This window comes from Mytilus californianus, unplaced genomic scaffold (assembly GCF_021869535.1).
Source record: "Mytilus californianus isolate M0D057914Y unplaced genomic scaffold, xbMytCali1.0.p SCAF_12, whole genome shotgun sequence".
Taxonomy (NCBI): domain Eukaryota; kingdom Metazoa; phylum Mollusca; class Bivalvia; order Mytilida; family Mytilidae; genus Mytilus; species Mytilus californianus.
The window spans coordinates 13,586,678-13,609,023 of NW_026262604.1; the positions used below are offsets into that span (position 1 = coordinate 13,586,678).

Sequence of the window (22,346 nt, forward strand, 5' to 3'; positions counted from 1 at the left end):
CTATCTAATAGAAAGTTATTACAGTTTCCCCATATTGAACAACAATAATCTAAGTGAGGTAAAACGTAAGCGTTATAGAACATTTGTCTAGCTTTGTGATTTAAATATTTCTTTATCCTTTTTAGTAAAGCTAAAGAAGAGTTAACCCTTTTTATGATATAATCAATATGAGAAGACCAAGATAGAGATGCATCAACAAAAATACCTAGAACCTTTTCACATGTACTTTCTTTAATTTTTTGTCCATTCATAGCAATATTAATGTTTTCATTTGATGTAGCTGAAAGCTTCTGTTTAGAGCCAATACATATAGCCTTCGTTTTAGATACATTTACAGCCATTTTATTGTCATCACACCAGCTAAAAATATCTTGTAAAACCGTATTAAGTTTATGACTGATACAACTTTTGTTTTGTCCAATGACTGATATGGTGCTATCATCAGCAAAAAAATCGGTGTTATGATTAGGATTAGACATAGGAAGATCATTTATAAAAATTAAAAACAACACTGGTCCTAAAACGGATCCTTGAGGTACACCCGTTTTTTGTTTTTGTAAGTCTGAAAATGTATTTGAAATAGATACCATCTGATATCTGTCAGCCAAATATGATGTAAACCATCGTAGCGAAGTATAAGCAAATTTGTATTTGTTTAATTTTTGAATAAGCAGTTCATGATTGAGAAGATCAAAGGCTTTTGCTAGATCTAGAAACACTGCCCCAACAAGATCGCCATCATCAATGGCTTTAAGCCATTTATCCAATAAAGCTGTTAACGCAGTTTGACAAGAATGTTTTGCGCGAAAGCCTGACTGCATTCTATACAATAAGTTGTATTTATTAAGATACTTTACTAAGTGTGTTTTCACATGTTTTTCGAGGATTTTAGAAATGAGTGGTAAAATTACAATTGGTCTGTAATTAAGACTTGTATATATATGTTTTCAATTTAGACTTGTATATATATATATATATATATATATATATATATACGTGTGCATGCAAAACAAATTTCTTGGTAGAGGGGTCTAAATACAGCACAAGCAACATTTTCCAAAAGACCAAAACAGTGAAAAGGTATATTTTAACAAAACGCATTTGACTAGCAGGTCGAAAAACGGATGTTCGTAAACCCTGATGACTGCCAGTGCGATCGCCAAATAAACGGATCACCAGATGTAACAAAATGGATCTTAACTATTAATTTAATATCAAACAGAAAACAATAAATTTGCGGAAAAGATGGTATACCGCAAACATGAGGTGCAAAAATTGATACACCATATCTGGATTTAGACAATTAATGTCTCTTGAGTGATGTTAGGAATCGAAACGGTATTTGGAAGGCCATATAATTTGCCTCAGTTTAGCAGGTCGAACAGCGGATGTTCTTGAACCCTGCTGACTGCCATGGCGATTGCCAAATAAACGGATCACCAGATGTAACAAAATGAATCTTAATTATACCAAACAGAAAACAATAAACTTGCGCGGAAAAGATGGTATACCGCAAACATGAGGTGCAAACATTGATACACCATATCCCGATAGGTACGTCTAAACAAGTGACAATTCTAGGACAGATCCATCCATTGGATCACCAGTGAAGGTGATACACGGCTGAAAACACATATTATATTCATAATTACTCTAAATATCAGCACAACAATGTTAAATCTGCAAATTTGCGGAAGTAAATTTTTGTTCTTCCCTCGCCGGGATTCGAACTCATGCTATTGGTATATTGAGACAACCCCGCCTGTACTGTGTCCAGCGCTCTAGACCACTCGACCACCTAGACTGAACTAAAATTTTCAGCTTTTGGTGGCCTAGTGTTACCTTTCCTCGTCAGTAGAATCTAGAGTTGTAACACAGTACATGATACAGTATTAGGCATGAAGATGGAATTGATTGCAGATTAGCTAAATTATCTGTCGTAAAGGATCGTAAGATGCAGTCACAGAAATAATTATATATATAAAGGACGCCTGATGTGTTTATATAGGTGTAATTATAATTAATACTGTTTTTTTTCCTGAGCACCCGAGTTTATCCATTATGGTTTTTCAATATCACTTTAAAAGAAAAGATAATTATGATGATCAAAGTTTATTAACTTCCCAGTTCATTCAGATAATAAGATGGATTTTCGGACTAACTGGCTTACGGACTTTTGAACCATATGGCTTAATTTATATCTAATTCGGGTGTGTATATTTCGCTTATAATTTCAATTTATGTTCATATTTACCTTTTTCTCTGAAAAACGACATATCTAGTCCAGTAATAAATACTTAAAAAAGTTTTATTATCAAAGTAATTAAAACTGAATATTCACTTTTATATAATGTTCCACTCCCATTTTGACAATATCATTCATGTTACAGGTTAGTCCCGTTTTTGGGATAATATCTAAGAAACTCGATTTGCAAATTTTAAATGTCACATCAATTGTACTAAACAACTTCTGTATCAATTCAACTCTACGTAACGTAATCTATTTAAAATATACTTTCCCCTATCATCTGTTTACGCTTTATATTAGTGTGGTTGATCAGATAAAGTTCATAGTGGTTGGTTTTAAGGTGAAATTATCCTACAGCAGTGTGACGTCAATAGATGATTTCAAATCTTTATGACACATTAAGTATACATTTACCATTGAAAGTTATATGTATGATTTTAGATCAACATTTAATATACTGTATTTTACTATTTGTCATTGGGTAAGATCGTACGGGTTTCTATAATCCACGATCGAAGAAAACCAAAAGCAAATGCCACGTGATATTGAGCTTTATAGAACGTTGGCTTAGAAAAGTGCTATTGCAATACGTACTGACAAGTTATGTACTAAGCTTTCAATTTTATGCGCTGTGTATTGTTGAAAAAAATTAGTCACTAACAATAATAGATTAATATAATTGTGATTACTTTAGATGTTTGTAAGCGGAACGGACAAACTTCCGGATTTAGTGATGAACGCATAATAAATACGGACTTAGTATAAAGACTTTGTGACAAATAAAAAAAAAAGTATAATAACTTGATGGACTTGATATTTATTATATGGACACTTACTTTCATTAAATGTAAGTATACTCAATATTATTTTGTATTACAAATCATGCATATAAACAATAAAAAAATAAATGAAATTGAAAATTAAATAACTTTTTGAATGTTAATGTTTTCCATTAGTTTTATTGTTGGGAATACAAATGTATTTAATCTTAAATACACAGAAATAAAAACAAACTTTATTTTAAAACGAAAACAAACACTAAAACAAAACAAAACAATGATATAAAATCCCTTCCAAGAAAAAAATCCTCAACAAAAAAACAAAAACAATAATGCAAATAAGACATCTAAAGAACTCTAACGAAGTATCAATTATCAGAATTGTTTATTACCATGAATGAAACCTCTATAGAGAATGTGCATTTAAACCCGCTGCATTTTCATGCACCTGTCCTAAGTCAGAAGCCTGTTGTTCAGTGGTTGTCGTTTGTTGGTGTGGTTCATAAGTGTTTCTCGTTTCTCGTTTTTTATATAGATTAGACCGTTGGTTTTCCTGTTTGAATTGTTTTACACTAGTCATTTTGGAGCCCTTTATAGCTTGCTGTTCGGTGTGAGCCAAGGCTCCGTGTTGAAGGCCGTACTTTGACCTATAATTGTTAACTTTTTATACATTGTGACTTGGATGGAGAGTTGTCTCATTGGCACCCATACCACATCTTCTTATCTATAATTATTAGAATTACTTGGAATTGATATTGATGAAAATTTCAGCTATCGTAACTACTCGGCTAATCTAGCGTAGGTTAGCGAGAATGGCTGAGTAAAATGTTGCTACGATTGGGAAGTGATTTTAAATTGATCGTACGTATATTGAAGTCTATTGAAGTTTAGTTTGTGGGACTGTATCCCAAATAGATTCTGATAGAACTTCAAAACTGCAGAAAAGAGCGACACGAATTATAATTTAATGAGTCTGCAGGTTTGATGGGTCTTTATTTCTGTATTCTTAGGCCACGTTTCCCGAGGGTGTGGATGGGGGTCCTTCATTTCTGTATTCTTTATTCTTTAGGCTATTTTTCTCTATTCAATATATTTGTTGCCAATTATTCTCTATCTGTAAACCCCCATCCACACCCTCATTCTTGTACCATATTATCTGTTCTTTATATTTTGCACCTATTATTTTCTGTCCTTTTTATTGGCACTTTTATTTTCTATTTTTCACTTTTCCCCCATTATTTTTGATTCTATAATCCCCATCCAGACCCTCTTCAATGTGTTTATATGTTCAAGAAAGATTCTTGTTCCTAATACTTATAAAAACGGTTACCATTAACAGAAAGATCTAAATTCCAGAAATCTGGTTTAAAGTATAAAATTATAAATGGACTTGTACCTTGTGGTTCACCAACACATACCCGTTTCAACAAAGGTTACAATCTATTTCTACTACGACCAAATATATTTGTTATTAAATTCTGATCATGACTCTGCTATCAAGATATAGACAGATTGTCCATTCCCAGTAAAGTCGTTATGTAGAATATTTCAAGACACATTACATTTATTTTTCTGAGTATCTCTATGTAAGTTTTTCAATATCACAAGGTATCATAATTATAATTACCAATTTTAATTTGATAGAATATAAAAAAAAATCTATTGTGGTTTATGCACGGATGATTTTATGTATGTTGTATTAATCTGTTGAATGTGTATTGTAGTCTGTATACATAAATAAGAAGATGTGGTATGAGTGCCAGTGAGACAACTCTCCACCAAAGTCACAATGTGTAAAAAGTAAACATGCATGAATGTGTTTGAGCATTTCTATGAAAATAAAAAAAACCACTTTATACATAATATGGTGCGTTTTGATTAACATTCATCAAAACGCTGAAATACAAAAAAAAAAATGAAAGAGATAAATACTTGAATACATGGGAAGCTATATGAACAAAAGTCTGCTAAAAAGAATATTGTAATTCATCTAAAATTAATCAACTTTGCATGACTGAATATATACTTGCATTCTTTGATATTGTTTCAAATATGCAATCGTGTGTTTGTTCTGTCTGATAACTCAGCCATGTATTATACACCATCTCATGCTCTGTTTGATAACAATCAGCCATGCATTATACACCATCTCATGCTCTGTTTGATAACAATCAGCCATGTATTATACACCATCTCATGCTCTGTTTGATAACAATCAGCCATGTATTATACACTATCTCATGCTCTGTTTGATAACAATCAGCCATGTATTATACACCATCTCATGCTCTGTTTGATAACTACCAGCCATGTATTATACACCATCTCATGCTCTGTTTGATAACTATCAGCCATGTATTATACACCATCTCATGCTCTGTTTGATAACTATCAGCCATGTATTATACACCATCTCATGCTCTGTTTGATAACAATCAGCCATGTATTATACACCATCTCATGCTCTGTTTGATAACAATCAGCCATGTATTATACACCATCTTATGCTCTGTTTGATAACAATCAGCCATGCATTATACACCATCTCATGCTCTGTTTGATAACAATCAGCCATGCATTATACACCATCTCATGCTCTGTTTGATAACAATCAGCCATGTATTATACACCATCTCATGCTCTGTTTGATAACAATCAGCCATGTATTATACACCATCTCATGCTCTGTTTGATAACTATCAGCTCATCTCATTTTGTATGTGTACCAAGTTAGTCGATCTGAGCCATTTAATGTTCGTTGTTGTTTGTCATTGTATGTGCTTCTATTTATTTTGAGCAGTCGGTTGTTGATAGTAGATGTTGTGTGTTGTACTATCTTGTATTTTTGGGCTATTCCTGATATCCCGATATCCCTTTATGTATTATGAATATGACATAGTAACCCGAATAATTCAGTCCCTCTCTGTGAACAAAACTTTTTATATAGCTTGTAAACACTAGCAATGGACAGGGCACGCATTTTTCTTTTTCATTTTTATTTTAAATATACAGACTTCAAATTAAAACCCACTAGAAGCAACAAATTAGCATGTGTATCTTACATTTCTTACTTAAAATAACAAAAGGATCAAACCCAAGTGTAAATAGGAGGGTTGCTTACCGTGGACGAGAGGAAATGATAAAAATCCACATGAACTGTGAGTAGTTTACAGTTTTTATTCTATTTATAGGTTCAACAGCTACATTATATTATTCTAACACAGATAACAAAACTTACTACCAAGCAGAGCAGTTTTGCAATAGAGTAGGTGGAGTGCTCCTGAGGTACGGAGGAAGATTCAGTGAAGTGATTCGTACCTGTGAAAAATTCCAAACAGATGTTTGGACTGGTAAACCATGGTATAGGAAATGGGAAAGTAGGTGTACTTTTAAAAAAGAGATACAATCTTTAAAAGTTTAGTTTAGATAAAAGAGAATCATACATTACTTATTACATGATTTTATCATTTGTTTAAAACTATGCAAAAAAGAAAGTGAAAATTCACTTTCCGATTACCAATAGTAAAAAATGCTTCAATTTCGATCTTTCATTATTCTTAATTTAAAATAAGAATTAAAAAACAAAACATGCTTTTCGTACCAAAATATCAATTTGCTATTGAAGTAGTGAACAATGATATATTACAATGGAAATAAGAACTTGACCATACTAAATATAAAAACAATCAGTAACCACGCAAGCATAATTTTTTTTTATGAACTTAACATCAAATCTGACAAATTCTATCATACTCTCAATCAGAAATCGTCCTACTCAAAATGTTTTGTTTTCAAAGTTGGGAATCAGAATATTTCTTTTAAAAATCTAACCCCTCCCCTTCAGATTTAAATGGTTGTTCACTATTGGGGTTTCAAACGTCTGGACATTGTTATACGTGCTCTATTGTTTTATTCAATCGTCCGGACATTGTTATACGTGCTCTATTGTGTTATTCAAACGTCTGGACATTGTTATACGTGCTCTATTGTTTTATTCTAACGTCTGGACATTGTTATACGTGCTCTATTGTTTTATTCAAACGTCTGGACATTGTTATACGTGCTCTTTTGTTTTATTCAAACGTCTAGACATGCATTGCTATACGTGCTCTTTTGTTTACTCAAACGTCTGGACATTGTTATACGTGCTCAAATTTATTCGTTCAGTGTATGCTAACTTGTTTTTGTTAATATGTCTTTTTGATTGAGTTAGGCCATTTCAATTGATATTTTATAGTGTGTCTTTCCATGTTGTAATGTTACACTACTATTTCAGGTTAGCGTGACGATTGACGCCTGTTAAAACGTTTAAACCTGCTGCATTTGTTTGCACCTGTCCTAAGTCAGGAATCTGTTTCAGTGGTTGTCGTTTGTTGATGTGGTTTCTTAAGTGTTTCTCGTTTCTCGTTTTTTATATAGATTAGACCGTTGGTTTTCCTGTATGAATTGTTTTACACTAGTCTTTTTGGAGCCCTTTATAGCTTTATAGACGAGGCTCCGTGTTGAAGGCCGTACTTTGACCTATAATTAAAATTGAGAATGGAAATGGGGAATGTGTCAAAGAGACAATAACCCGATCATAGAGCAGACTACAGCCGAAGGCCACCAATGGGTCTTCAATGCAGCGAGAAACTTCCGCACCCGGAGACGTCCTTCAGCTGGCCCCTAAACAAATATGTATACTAGTTCAGTGATAATGGACATCATACTAAACTCCAAATTATACACAAGAAACTAAAATTAAAAATGATACAAGACTAACAAAGGCCAGAGGCTCCTGACTTGGGACAGGCGCAAAAATGCGGCGGGGTTAAACATGTTTTTTGAGATCTCAACCCTCCCCTATACCTCTAGGCAATGTAGAAAAAACAAACGTACAACAGTACGCACAGTAACTAATTGTTTACTTTTTATACATTGTGACTTGGATGGAGAGTTGTCTCATTGGCACTCATACCACATCTTCTTATTTCATCTATTGTTTTATTCAAACATCTGGACATTGTTATACGTGCTCTATCGTGTTATTCAAACGTCTGGACATTGTTATACGTGCTCTATTGTTTTATTCAAACGTCTTCACATTGTTATACGTGCTCTATTGTTTTATTCAAACGTCTGGACATTGTTATACGTGCCCTATAGTTTTATTCAAACGTCTGGACATTGTTATACGTGCTCTATTGTTTTATTCAAACGTCTGGACATTGTTATACGTGCTCTATTGTTTTATTCAAACGTCTTCATATTGTTATACGTGCTCTATTGTTTTATTCAAACGTCTTCACATTGTTATACGTGCTCTATTGTTTTATTCAAACGTCTTCATATTGTTACACGTGCTCTATTGTTTTATTCAAACGTCTGGACATTGTTATACGTGCTCTATTGTTTAATTCAAACGTCTGAACATTGTTATACGTGCTCTATTGTGTTATTCAAACGTCTGGACATTGTTATACGTGCTCTATTGTTTTGTTCAAACGTCTGGACATTGTTATACGTGCTCTATTGTTTTATTCAAACGTCTTCACATTGTTATACGTGCTCTATTGTTTTATTCAAACGTCTGGACATTGTTATACGTGCTCTATTGTTTTATTCAAACGTCTTCATATTGTTATACGTGCTCTATTGTTATATTCAAACGTCTTCACATTGTTATACGTGCTCTATTGTTTTATTCAAACGTCTTCATATTGTTACACGTGCTCTATTGTTTTATTCAAACGTCTGAACATTGTTATACGTGCTCTATTGTGTTATTCAAACGTCTGGACATTGTTATACGTGCTCTATTGTTTTGTTCAAACGTCTGGACATTGTTATACGTGCTCTATTGTTTTGTTCAAACGTCTGGACATTGTTATACGTGCTCTATTGTTTTATTCAGATTGTTATTATGATGGTAATATAAACACACTGAGAACAGCAGTAGTCAACAGAACCGCAGATAAACACGTAGCAGTATGTGCAGACTTTTGTGCCAATGAGAATTACACTAGTTTTGCTGTACAGGTCAGTGTAAAATTACTTAATATGGACTAATTCACAGTAAATGAGTTTTTTTTAATAATATTGAAAATTCATTCGCTGATTATAGGTCAGTTTATGTGTTGTAATTGTTGTCATTTAATCAGATTGCTACATTGCTAGTTTGGAGGTTTGGCGAGCGACATTGCGACCTGTGCCCTCCATATATGCACACCTATCCAGATATTTTAAAGGACCTATGACCTTTTGACTTTGTTAAACATAAAACTGTCAAATTTGCTTGAAAGTGACCTGGTGGACTGACCTTGTGATATAAGATTCGCAACATTTGTCCGGAATTTATAGACATATACACTGAACCAATTCATTCACAAACTTTACCAAGAGTACATTTATTCGTCTGTAAATAAATTGAGCCAGTTTACAGTAAAAATTAAAAAGAGGTACTAAATGGACAATCAATATTCAAAAACAAAAAACGACGAAAAAACATTCGGCAAAACATAACATAGAAAACAAAAGAATTCCTGCGAAACAAAAACGAGTGGTGTTCTCATGTTTTCCGAAATGGTATGCAGATCCTGCTCTACATATGGAAAATCTATGAAATGATATTACTAATTTAATAAAATCCTAGTATATTTCTTCACCTATCTCATACTAAAAAACCGGTGGTCCTCCCAAAACCATCAAATATACACCTAGTGAAAAGAACCGAAGACTGTTACTGCAAATATATATTAAACCATGTTAAGTATTACAATAAGAAGGTAATATAATTGCAAATGAGACGTTAATAATTCAACTATAGTTCACCAAACGGCCTTCAACAATGAACAAAGTCCATTCCTAGTATCAGGCTATAAACTGCTTTTATTTTTATTTTATGAATTCAAATGTAACGCTTCAGTATACATGTTTGCTTATACATCTATGACTACACATATTAATTCATTATTTTTACCTTTCACAGACTAAGTCATGCTTCTGTTATAACGAAGGTGTAACGTTTACTGCATCTTTCTGTTTTGATCAAACAATTAAATGTCCCGGTAACATTAATGATGTATGCGGAACCGGAGAGTATGGAAGCTTTCCATATTATGTTGTCTATGAAAAAGGTAACTTTAAAGCAAAAAGTATTACTTGGACTTTCTCGACGGGCTCAACGTTTACCGCAAGGGTTTATACAAGCCTTGTGTGGGATAAATGTGCCTTTACCCTTCTACTAGGTGTCAATTCCTGCTAATCTTGGTAGGCCCTAAATCTATGGCTGCTAGATAAGGATTTTATTAAAGTAGAGGATAAGCGTAGCCAATTGTCCTTTGTATCATGTATCCATTCGGTTCTCTCTGTGATGTACCAGTTCAATCACTGCAGGGTGAAAAAACCTAGTTCTACGGGACAATAACACAGCATGTTCAACTTTTCTGGGTAAAAAAAACCAGAATAGATCAGTGTACTAAATTGTGACATGATTCCTTGTGCTTTCATCTGAAAATGTCTGTTTTCTATTAATCGCAACTATGTTTAAGGGGAGTGCCCTCTTCCACTCAATGACGTCATACCTTACAATAACTTCCATTTTACGGAGACTACATGATAGGAAGTTATCAGCTCCCTAAGATGATTCCCATTGAAAAAAAACAAAGACGGACAAACAGCGAAATATGCCAAATAATCAAATCTTTTTTTCACGATACCCCGTCTTAAAAATCGATGTCAAATAAATTCAAAATAATAATGAATAAAAAAAATATATATATACATTTTGGAAACATTTTCTCTGTACTTTAAACAATTTGTAAAAATCAATAATGATAACTGATCATCATATCAACTATGTTTTTTTATCAATTCATTAAGAAAAAAGGTTGTCAAATTAAGCAAACAGGGTTTGTCTTACATTTATTAAAGCCATATTTTAAGGAATTCTTGGGCATAACACCTGAACGGTAAATATGGAAATAGTATCAACCAATCTTGACCTCCTTTTTGTCATTAGAAACAATATAACGACATTTTAAATTTTAAATGGATTTGTTTTTCGTTCATTATTTTGTACATAAATTAGACCGTTAGTTTTCTCGTTTGAATTGTTTTACATTTGTCATTTCCGGGCCTTTTATAGCTGACTATTCGGTATGGGTTTTGTACATTGTTGAAGGCCGTACAGTGACCTATAGTTGTCAATTTCTGTGCCATTTGGTCTCTTGGGGAGAGTTGTCTCATTGGCAATCATAGCACATCTTCTTTTTATAAGTACCAACCGTGTTGTAGTTATATATATGATATTACGTGTCTTTCCCAATCAGTCATGGATCATTACTTCTGAATCACAAAAGTTAAAACAGTTTATATCGGACTTGACCTCCAATTTGTCGTCAGATATAACATATTTTAAAATTTGAAAAGGAATTCGGTTAAATGGTTCACAAGTTATTGTACATGCAGAAACATCTGAAGCCATTCTACGCCAAATTAATAGCAGGATTTTCCTACGAAAAACCCAATTCAAAATCGAATTTTAGCATGGCGATTCTGGTGATTTACAAGGATTTCTATCATAAAAACGAGTATTACCCCTGTATTTGTTTCACTCTTATGGTCAGGAAAATATCTATTAGGGTGTGCGCATGGAGAATTTTTTTTGCTTCAAAACACCTTCATGCACTGCTACTATCCTTTAAAAAAATCGGGGGTCTGTTCTTAGTACAAATCAGAAACATGTCGTCGTCCTGGTATGCACGTTATATTTGTCACTGGATGTTAGATTATTTATCATCATCACCATTTCGAGTATTAGATATAATCAAAATTTCTACAGGTCAGCATAGGTCTTTTACAATAGACAGGTGTGTTATCCTAAATATATATCATGAAATATTTTCAACTGGCCATGAAACAAATAATTAGTCACGACAATCTATATAACATGTTTAGCTCTTGGTCTATAAAATGAATACAGCACTTAACAAAACTCTCTTGAGGACATACTCATTATACTTTCATAGTTATAACTAGTTGTACTTTATTTATAGTGAATTCTCTCCAAAATAATATCTGCCGCACGAGGTTATATGCAGACAAGACCACTCCCAGTAAAGAAACAGACTTAAACTGCAATTCAACAAAATTGACCTATATTTGCAGGGGTATGTAATTTTAGTTTATGTGTAACGACTCACTTACTAATGTAAGCGTTAATTATTTCAAAATATAAAGCATTCTCGGTAACAAAAACGGACGAAATAGTGGAAACTCAAATAATGACGAGATGTTATTTTCCTTTTAGGGTACGAACAATAAAATTGCCCATAGTCATATATATTCTAAAACGGCGAATTCGGTTGGTTAGTATTTAAAAAAAAATGTGGATTGTCAACAGGCAATACGTCGTTTAACTATTTGCAGAATCATTAAAATGATCTTCCGAATGATCTACCAAAATTCCTTTTATGCTCTTGAAGCTTTATTAAGTTTACAAAGTTCGATTTTCTAAACTAATCTTCTTTCCTTTTTGTTCTTGTCTCGTGAACAACATTCTAGGATTTTTTTTATCATATTGAAAATTACGAATTACTAATCTTAGAAACTTAAATGATGCATGTAGTACGCATAACTGTTTTATGATAGTTCATATGTGTATGCATCAATTGAATGTGAACCGAAAGTACTTGAAAGAAGACGAAGTCTTGTTACTAACTTTGTACATATATCTTGGCCTGTTTAACATTGATGTGGTTAAAGAGGGCTCACATTTCTTTTTGATTACACTGGACGTTAAGCAATAATCAATCAATCAATATTTTTGATTATTTGTTGTATACTTGATAATGAGAAACTAATTTGATAAGCATGTGTGGATTCAAGCGGGGCACACCGGCAAACTACCCTGTAAATAAGAAATTTTATTTTAAAAAACTTTAATGTAAATTTACGGCCAATTTTGCATCAAAATAAGGTTCTCTAATTTCTTATTCTCATGAGTGCCCCCTCTCCTATTGTTAAATCCTGGATCCCCGACTGATGAGAACGTTTCACATAAATGCTATTATAACGCTTTCAACAATAAGTGGAAAGCTTCGACGAACCCAGATAAAGATGGAGACAGGGTACAAAGCAATAATCAAATATTTTTTTTATTTCAGTTGGTAGATCAGACGAAATTAAATGTAATTTTAATGATTTACTACAATCAAAGAGTTCAGCAGACAATGTCACCGGAGGAAAAGGTTTGTAACAAGAAGATATTGTAAATAAAGAGATGTCACCGACGGAACCCACTCAACTATACACAAAACAGAAAAAAATATATTAATAAGAGTTCATTATACGATCTTCAACATTAGACACGTGTTTTATGTTTTATTATGTTTTATACTCCATCTCGTGTCACTTTTTATTCAACTTACCAACCGTTAGCATCTCAATTAAGTCAAAAACTAACGTAGACCGTGAAAGAAAAACAAAAGAAATGGCATATCCAATCGATCTGAAAATTTTGCTCACTCCCATCGTAAAAATGACAAAATTCCACCCCTGCTGTAGTGTTAATAAAACTCAGGACGCATGAAATTTCATAAAAGCTTAAACAAATACATTTTGTACTACCAAAAATCTGACAGCAACATTTGATTATTCAAACAAATTTGTTTGCATAAGAAAGAACCTTCTGTCGTTACGAGTTTATACGAGGAAAAGATAAGTTGATGAACGTCTATGAGACAGCAAACCTACCATATACTATACGATAACCCGTCCCCCATGAGACAGCAAACCTACTATATACTATACGATAACCCGTCCCCCATGAGACAGCAAACCTACTATATACTATACGATAATCCGTCCCCCATGAGACCGCAAACCTACTATATACTATACGATAACCCGTCCCCCATGAGACAGCAAACCTACTATATACTATACGATAACCCGTCCCCCATGAGACAGCAAACCTACCATATACTATACGATAATCCGTCCCCCATGAGACCGCAAACCTACTATATACTATACGATAACCCGTCCCCCATGAGACAGCAAACCTACTATATACTATACGATAACCCGTCCCCCATGAGACAGAAAACCTACTATATACAATACGATTACCCGTTCCCCATGGGACAGCAAACCTACTATATACTATACGATAACCCGTCCCCCATGAGACAGCAAACTTCTATATACTATACGACAACCCGTCCCCCATGAGACAGCAAACCTACTATATAATATACGATAACCCGTCCCCCATCCCCTAACAAAAAAAAACCAAATAAATAAAAAGTGTCGATAGTTTTGGCTGTGAATTTTGGGCTACCATTTAGCACAATACTCATAAAAAACCCAGTAAAACAAGTTATAAAAATCAAATATCAATAAAATCTTTATGAAATGGCACTGTTCCGCCTGCAGTTACTGATTTGACAAGAAACCCCTTTAAAAGAATCAGATGACTAGACTAGATCTAAATAAGAGCAATGCAGTACGAATACACCTTGCTTGGCAAACTCTACTCATATATTTTGCAGTGATCGGGAAGGACGTGCGCCATGCGCCAATTTCGCTTATCGGCCAGAAATGGCGCATACAGTGACAAATGTAAGCGCCCACGTGGCGCACGATATATTTCACTTCGTTTTGAAACATTTAGATATCGTCAAATGGATATCCGATCGTGTTTCGTGTTGCCATGTGTGTGTACACAACTGTGTAGTGTTCCCTCCAATGATAGAAGCCCCTATATATTTTCGGGACGTCTCGGGTGTTTTCCTATGGTAATAATAGCAACATGCGGTATAACTGATTACCCCAAAAACGTAATTAACCATCATTCATGATATAAAATTTTATAAACAACTTTAAATTTGTGAAATTTTGCTAGTACAGAGGAGAATTTTTCTCTAATTATATTTTTTTAAGTAAGCTTGCTATTATTTTGATTGAAAAACCCAAAAGCTTTTTTATGAATATAGTATTTGTCTCCATAAAAGGCGCTTAACTGTCCTTGTCAATTTGTTTTGTTCTTTGGCTCGTTTGAACATTTTGTAAACATGCCTTCCACAGGCGCTTGGGTATATGATACTGAAATTTTTTTTTAATTTTTTTTTTTTGTTGATTAAAATATTCGATTTTCTATATTTATACTACATATCTATCACTACTGCGCATGTCTCACCTAGTTTCGAGTGATTTTACCAACTTTGAGACAAACCCCCATTTTACTATCCACACTAAGAAACAAAAAGGCAACTAACTCGACGACATCTTGCGTGCTATAAATAAATAATAAAATTGACCTACCTGGATTCCCCATCGAATTTTATGGAAAACATGCCTTTCTCGCAGTCCGATCGCAGACGTCGTTTCTATTTATCAACTTGGTACTGTTCGTAACATTTTTAGTCCATCTCAAGCATATAATAAAAAGATTTTCACTATTTTCACTAAATTCAAATTTACGTGCGCGGAAGTTTACTGTTAATATTCAGGGGAAGTTACTTTTTCCCGAACTTTTGTTAAAGGGAAGTAATATTTTCCCGGACTTTTTCGGAACATCTCTGCAAGTACACATAAAACAAAGAAAGGGATACGATGATTTCCGAACTATTATAAAAAAGGCGCAACTTTTTCGTTGCTGAAAAAAGGAAAAGATCTGTTTCAGAAATAATGGCAAGTCAACCAAAGGAAGAAATTACGAAGGAAAACATAGTTTCATGGTAATTTATGAATATACAAATGCTCACACAAAATTGTCTTATGAAAAGAACTAAAAAAATAATCCATGGACCATTTGATCTGATAATTTTTTTTTTTTTTTTTTTTGGGGGGGGGGGGGTTGCACTAACAATCAAATTAAAGGCTTGATCTTGTTCTTCGTCCATCATATCTGTTTGTTTACATTCAGTATTAGTTCGGAATTCATCGTACCCCTTTCTTTGTTTTATGTGTACTTGCAGAGATGTTCCGAAAAAGTCCGGGAAAATATTACTTCCCTTTAACAAAAGTTCGGGAAAAAGTAACTTCCCCTGAATATTAACAGTAAACCTCCGGGCACGTAAATTTGAATTTAGTGAAAATAGTGAAAATCTTTTTATTATATGCTTGAGATGGACTTAAAATGTTACGAACAGTACCAATTTGATAAATAGAAACGACGTCTGCGATCGGACTACGAGAAAGGCATGTTTTCCATAAAATTCGATGGGGAATCCAGGTAGGTCAATTTTATTATTTATTTATAGCACGCAAGATGGCGTCGAGTTAGTTGCCTTTTTGTTTCTTAGTGTGGATAGTAAAATGGGGGTTTGTCTCAAAGTTGGTAAAATCACTCGAAACTAGGTGAGACATGCGCAGTAGTGATAGATATGTAGTATAAATATAGAAAATTGAATATTTTAATCAACAAAAAAAAAATTTCAGTATCATATACCCAAGCGCCCGTGATGCCTTCAGCGAATGGTTGTTGTGTCTTATCAATTAAAGTTACTCTCTACTGTTATTCTTGTCATCGTGATGAAGTAATAATAATACAAGAAGTGCTGAGGAAATGCCAGAAACGTCCTCTAATACGGAACGTCTGGAATAAGTATGGTATCGACGAAGACCCAAATTTAATGTAAAAAAAACATGAACATGAACAAGGCAACAGTACCAGTTTTAACATTGTAAATAAAGGTTATCGTAAATATTGCCCGGTTTGGAAGAAGTTAATGTATATTCATTGAAATTGAAATTACAAAATCACAGGAACAATATCCATGATATCAATTAGAATCATACAGGTAAGTACCACTACCTCTTTGCTGAAATATACACTTTTTTATTTTTTTATTGTAAACGAATGGCCCACTCATTTGACAACATGGCCCATTAATTCTAAAAATGGCCCATTGAATTTATTTTTTGGGGTCCCTGGGCCCATAGAGAAAAAATCCTTCCAGATCACTGATTTTGTTTTGGATACTCGTTCACCTAGAATTTATTCTATGGCCCGTTGTTCTATGATAATGCGTTAGGTCATAGCTCATTCTCGTATTATGCATGTATCATGCAGTAAATCATATTGCATTCGAAAGCTAAGGCAATAAGATACTCTGATTGAAATATTATACTTTTAATGATTTTATGATAATATTTCTCTATTTCTATTACAGGTATGGTCAGTGGTCTAGTTGTTGACAATGTTGCTATTTCTATTACAGGTATGGTCAGTGGTCTAGTTGTTGGCAATGTTTTTATTTCTATTACAGGTATGGTCAGTGGTCTAGTTGTTGACAATGTTATTATTTCTATTACAGGTATGGTCAGTGGTCTAGTTGTTGACAATGTTGTTATTTCTATTACAGGTATGGTCAGTGGTCTAGTTGTTGACAATGTTGTTATTTCTATTACAGGTATGGTCAGTGGTCTAGTTGTTGGCAATGTGTTATTACAGGTATGGTCAGTGGTCTAGTTGTTGGCAATGTTGTTATTTTTATTACAGGTATGGTCAGTGGTCTAGTTGTTGGCAATGTTTTAATTTCTATTACAGGTATGGTCAGTGGTCTAGTTGTTGGCAATGTTGTTATTTCTATTACAGGTATGGTCAGTGGTCTAGTTGTTGTCAATGTTTTTATTTCTATTACAGGTATGGTCAGTGGTCTAGTTGTTGGCAATGTTTTTATTTCTATTACAGGTATGGTCAGTGGTCTAGTTGTTGGCAATGTTGTTATTTTGATTTTGATCTTTGTTATCATGTTCATCATTTACAGGAAACATAGGTGAGATTTCAAATTTATATCTTTTCTATTTCTATACACGATAAAATTATTGTTGTTTGCTTAACGTCCAATGGCAAATATTTCTATCACGATCCTGCATTAATAACATGTAGTGGGCTTATAATGATAGTACAAAAAGTTCAGTAAATTCAAATGTACAGCTGAGCATATTTGTAATTAAGAGGGAAGAGTAAAAGAGAGGCGAAAGTTGTTAAAGGGATATTCAAACTCATAAGTCGAAAACAAACTGACAATGCAATGACAAAAAAGCAAAATTCGACCGAAAGACACACAATAGTATACAAAACACAAGATAGAAAACTAAAGACTGAGCAATATAAATCCCAACAAAAACCGGGAATGATCTCAGGTGTTCTGCAAGGGTAAGAACATCCTGTGCGACATGTACCACAAATCGTGTTGCTCATGCAAGTACAAACCTGGTGATAAATCGGTAAGTCACATTTTAGGAAAAGTGGACGGGATTGTGATTACGACAATTGGAACATATTAGTCGTCATTTGTGAAACAAAATATGATACATTTGAGAACTCAAACATCAAATTCGTCACTTATACGTATACATTAGAAAAGGTCATGCATACATGAGTCATAAACCTCTGGCATATTGTTGAGTCTACTAATGTGTGACTTTTTGTATTCAAATCTAAACCTGGGATGATCTAGATCTTGACATATCAAACATAGACGAGAAAATTTCAAAAAAAAAGACATTCGAGGAACACAATTCTTAAAACATAATATGTGGACTTGCTACATTGCGATATCTGAAGACAAAAACGGTAAATAATAATGAACTCATATTTCTTTTAACTTTAATTTGAATCATATATTTAGTCATTTCAATATATGAATATTAAAGAATAAATCAGTGACGACAATCGATCATCTTTGAATACCGTATGTTGACAACTGTATGTAGTTTGTTTTCTTTTCATTTTGTGATCTTTCATTTGACGTACATTTCCTTTGATCTATATCAATCATTTCAAAAAATTAGTAAGATTTCTTATATTATTATTTCTTACTATTGTTTTTTAGAAAAAATGGCCAAACATCTAAATCAATTATGAGGCCAGAAAATAATGACGTGAAGAAAAATGAGTTTTCATTATACGCCTCGGTATCAGAAGAAACAATTATATCCGGGAATGTTCTATCAAATGATCAAGCAAACTTAGTTTCTTCTGACTCAAAAAATGCTAAGACGGATCAGAAATTTATCTCGTTTGATAATACAAAAACTTCAAATACGGAGAAAGAAGATCATTATGAAATAAAACCGGATGGAGTTTACGACGTTTCTTCCCATAATGCAATGAACAAAATGGATGGGGGAAATGACAATATTTACGATCGTCAATTGGAAGACACATACGACACAGGAAATCTTCAAAATATCAACCAGACCGTAGATGTTTACGATCACACATAGGAATAATTGTGTTTAATTGAATTCAATGGACCTTGGACATACTACAGTCAAGTATGAGGGTCTGGATGGAAAGGGGGGGGGGGGGGTCCTTCAATTCTGTATTCTTTCATTTTTTGAACCATCTTCTTTATTCTTTTAAAATTTTGCCTGTTATTCTCTATTCTTTATATTTTAACACCCCATAATTCTCTATTCTTTTTTTTTTACCTATTTTCCTTTATTCTTTATATTTTTTGCCCTTTATTCAACACTTTTTGTCCATTATTCTTTAATTTTAAAACCCCATCCAGACCATAAAGTATTGGATAAAAGATTGAACATATGCCAACTTAGCCTTAATCGTGTCTAACATCAAGCATGTTCCCTTTTACTTGGATACGATATCAATGATGATCTCTATTAAACTATATGAAATTATTGTTTGATGCTAATAAATGATGAAATTGCATACTTTCCTCTTCTACAATCAGACTATAACGAAGCAACTCATTTCGTTTTACCATATATACTATATTTGTGTCCGTTTCGCATCTATTATTCTATTTGATTATTGAACAACATAAATTTTTCCTCATTATAAATCAAATGCGTTTGAAAAATTGCGCAATTATTAGATGCAAAAACAAAGGAGATCAAAGAAGAAACCTACTGGGGTTAATTGTATATATTCTAATGGAATTGAACAATTTGAATTTTCATATTCATCATGTTGTACTTCATAAAAATTGATTAGCCCGACGGTGCCACATGCCGAATCACTTGATATTACCTTTATCAACTTTTATTATGGAAGTAACTCGACGGTTGTCACATGTGAAGCAGGATTTTCTAACCTTTCCGGAGCATTTGATACATCGATCATGACAAAAGAAAATCATTCCAAGGTTAATGGGGTATAAAAAGGCGGAAGATACAAAAGGTACAAAAGAAACTACGCCGTCATGGCAAAAAAATGATAATCGATGAAAAGACAAATAACAGTCGACAGAACACAACATAGAAAACTAAAAACTAAGAAACACGACCCCCACCAATAATGGGGGGTGAAATGACGTGCTTATGAATGGTGAAACATTGCTGTTCCCAAGTACATTATTTAGCGGGTTGTTATTTTATAAATGTCAATACATTAACGTTTATAGCGCTGGGGTTAAATTCCATTAACAAACGAGAAGTGAGACAATTATAATATTGTTGACTTGTACAAGCTATTCTAACTCATAATATATTACACAAGTCATGATCACAACATCAACGAAAACGTTCATGCTTACTATAAAACATATTTTCTCAAATTAGAAATAAAAACCCAGTTCAATCTTAAAGTTCCATTTCACATTTGCAGCCACATTTTACTAAACAGAAAACAAAATGTTTGGATCATCTTCCTTGTTTTATGAGTTCATACAGTTCTTGGCAGAAGTTTCATAGTATATAATGAAATGTAAGTGATGTCATTACAATTGGGCGGAGGAAACAATTAAATGTATACTTGCATCATGAACAAACTAATGCCCGTCGCTATGGAGATAGCAGTGCTCAAAACACGTTACACCGCATCAACATACCTTGGACATTGTAAACCGCAAAAACTCTGCTATAGCCGTCTGTCTTGTTAGTGTCACCTCTTGATTGTAATGAAATTGGGATGAGAGGTTTATATCAAGAACTTCTTAATTTATACCAAGTCTTGATACAGACTTTAATTGGAACAGAGACATAATTATAATACCATATGACAGTCTTTACTTATCGCAAGACATAGAAATGCTAACAGACAAAATAGACATATTGATATTATAGGGTTTTTCAATAAGCAGATGTATCTATTCATTGTTCAGTATGATTGAACAAGTTCCTACTATTAAGAACAAGCAGTATCTATTCATTGTTCAGTAGGATTGAACAAGTTCCTACTATTAAGAACAAGCAATATTTATTCATTGTTCAGTAGGATTGAACAAGTTCCTACTATTAAGGACTAGCAGTATCTATTCATTGTTCAGCAGGATTGAACAAGTTCCTACTATTAAGAACAAGCAGTATCTATTCATTGTTCAGCAGGATTGAACAAGTTCCTACTATTAAGAACAAGCAGTATCTATTCATTGTTCAGTAGGATTGAACAAGTTCCTACTATTAAGAACAAGCAATATTTATTCATTGTTCAGTAGGATTGAACAAGTTCCTAATATTAAGAACAAGCAGCATCTATTCATTGTTCAGTAGGATTGAACAAGTTCCTACTATTAAGAAAAAGCAGTATCTATTCATTGTTCAGTAGGATTGAACAAGTTCTTACTATTAAGAACAATCAGTATCTATTCATTGTTCAGTAGGATTGAACAAGCTCCTACTATTAAGTACAAGCAGTATCTATTCATTGTTCAGTAGGATTCAACAAGTTCTTACTATTAAGAACAAGCAGTATCTATTCATTGTTCAGGAGGATTGAACAAGTTTTAATTATTAAGAACAAGCAGTATCTATTCATTGTTCAGTAGGATTCAACAAGTTCTTACTATTAAGAACAAGCAATATTTATTCATTGTTCAGTAGGATTGAACAAGTTCCTAATATTAAGAACAAGCAGCATCTATTCATTGTTCAGTAGGATTGAACAAGCTCCTACTATTAAGAACAAGCAATATCTATTCATTGTTCAGTAGGATTCAACAAGTTCTTACTACTAAGAACAAGCAGTATCTATTCATTGTTCAGTAGGATTGAACAAGTTTTAATTATTAAGAACAAGCAGTATCTATTCATTGTTCAGTAGGATTCAACAAGTTCTTACTATTAAGAACAAGCAATATTTATTCATTGTTCAGTAGGATTGAACAAGTTCCTAATATTAAGAACAAGCAGCATCTATTCATTGTTCAGTAGGATTGAACAAGTTCCTACTATTAAGAACAAGCAGTATATATTCATTGTTCAGTAGGATTGAACAAGTTTTTACTATTAAGCACAAGCAGTATCTATTCATTGTTCAGTAGGATTGAACAAGTTCTTACTATTAAGAACAAGCAATATTTATTCATTGTTCAGTAGGATTGAACAAGTTCCTACTATTACTATGACGAAATTAATAATCA

The 22,346-nt window shown here is 33.3% G+C and overlaps 1 protein-coding gene across 2 annotated transcripts; it reads left to right on the forward strand.

The window, feature by feature from the left end:
- Positions 1–2,992: 2,992 nt before the first annotated feature.
- LOC127721408 (uncharacterized) lies at positions 2,993–19,696 on the forward strand. 2 transcript variants are annotated; one of them, XM_052228130.1, is made up of 8 exons: positions 2,993–3,095; positions 6,219–6,404; positions 8,921–9,045; positions 9,995–10,142; positions 12,063–12,176; positions 13,173–13,256; positions 17,660–17,792; positions 18,855–19,696. In XM_052228130.1, exons 1-8 carry the CDS (start codon positions 3,053–3,055, stop codon positions 19,246–19,248), a joined length of 1,227 nt encoding a protein of 408 aa, XP_052084090.1. In that variant the 5' UTR covers positions 2,993–3,052; the 3' UTR covers positions 19,249–19,696. The 2 variants fall into 2 exon arrangements, with proteins under 2 accessions (XP_052084090.1, XP_052084091.1); XM_052228131.1 differs by having other exon boundaries at positions 17,708–17,792.
- The last annotated feature ends 2,650 nt before the right edge of the window (positions 19,697–22,346 follow it).

Bases quoted from the DNA above. Each gene is read 5' to 3' on its own strand.
- LOC127721408 (XM_052228130.1), top strand. From the start codon at position 3,053: ATGGACTTGATATTTATTATATGGACACTTACTTTCATTAAAT. The intron at 13,257-17,659 runs GTTTGTAACAAG...TTTCTATTACAG, and splicing joins CAATGTCACCGGAGGAAAAG to GTATGGTCAGTGGTCTAGTT. The intron at 17,793-18,854 runs GTGAGATTTCAA...ATTGTTTTTTAG, and splicing joins ATCATTTACAGGAAACATAG to AAAAAATGGCCAAACATCTA.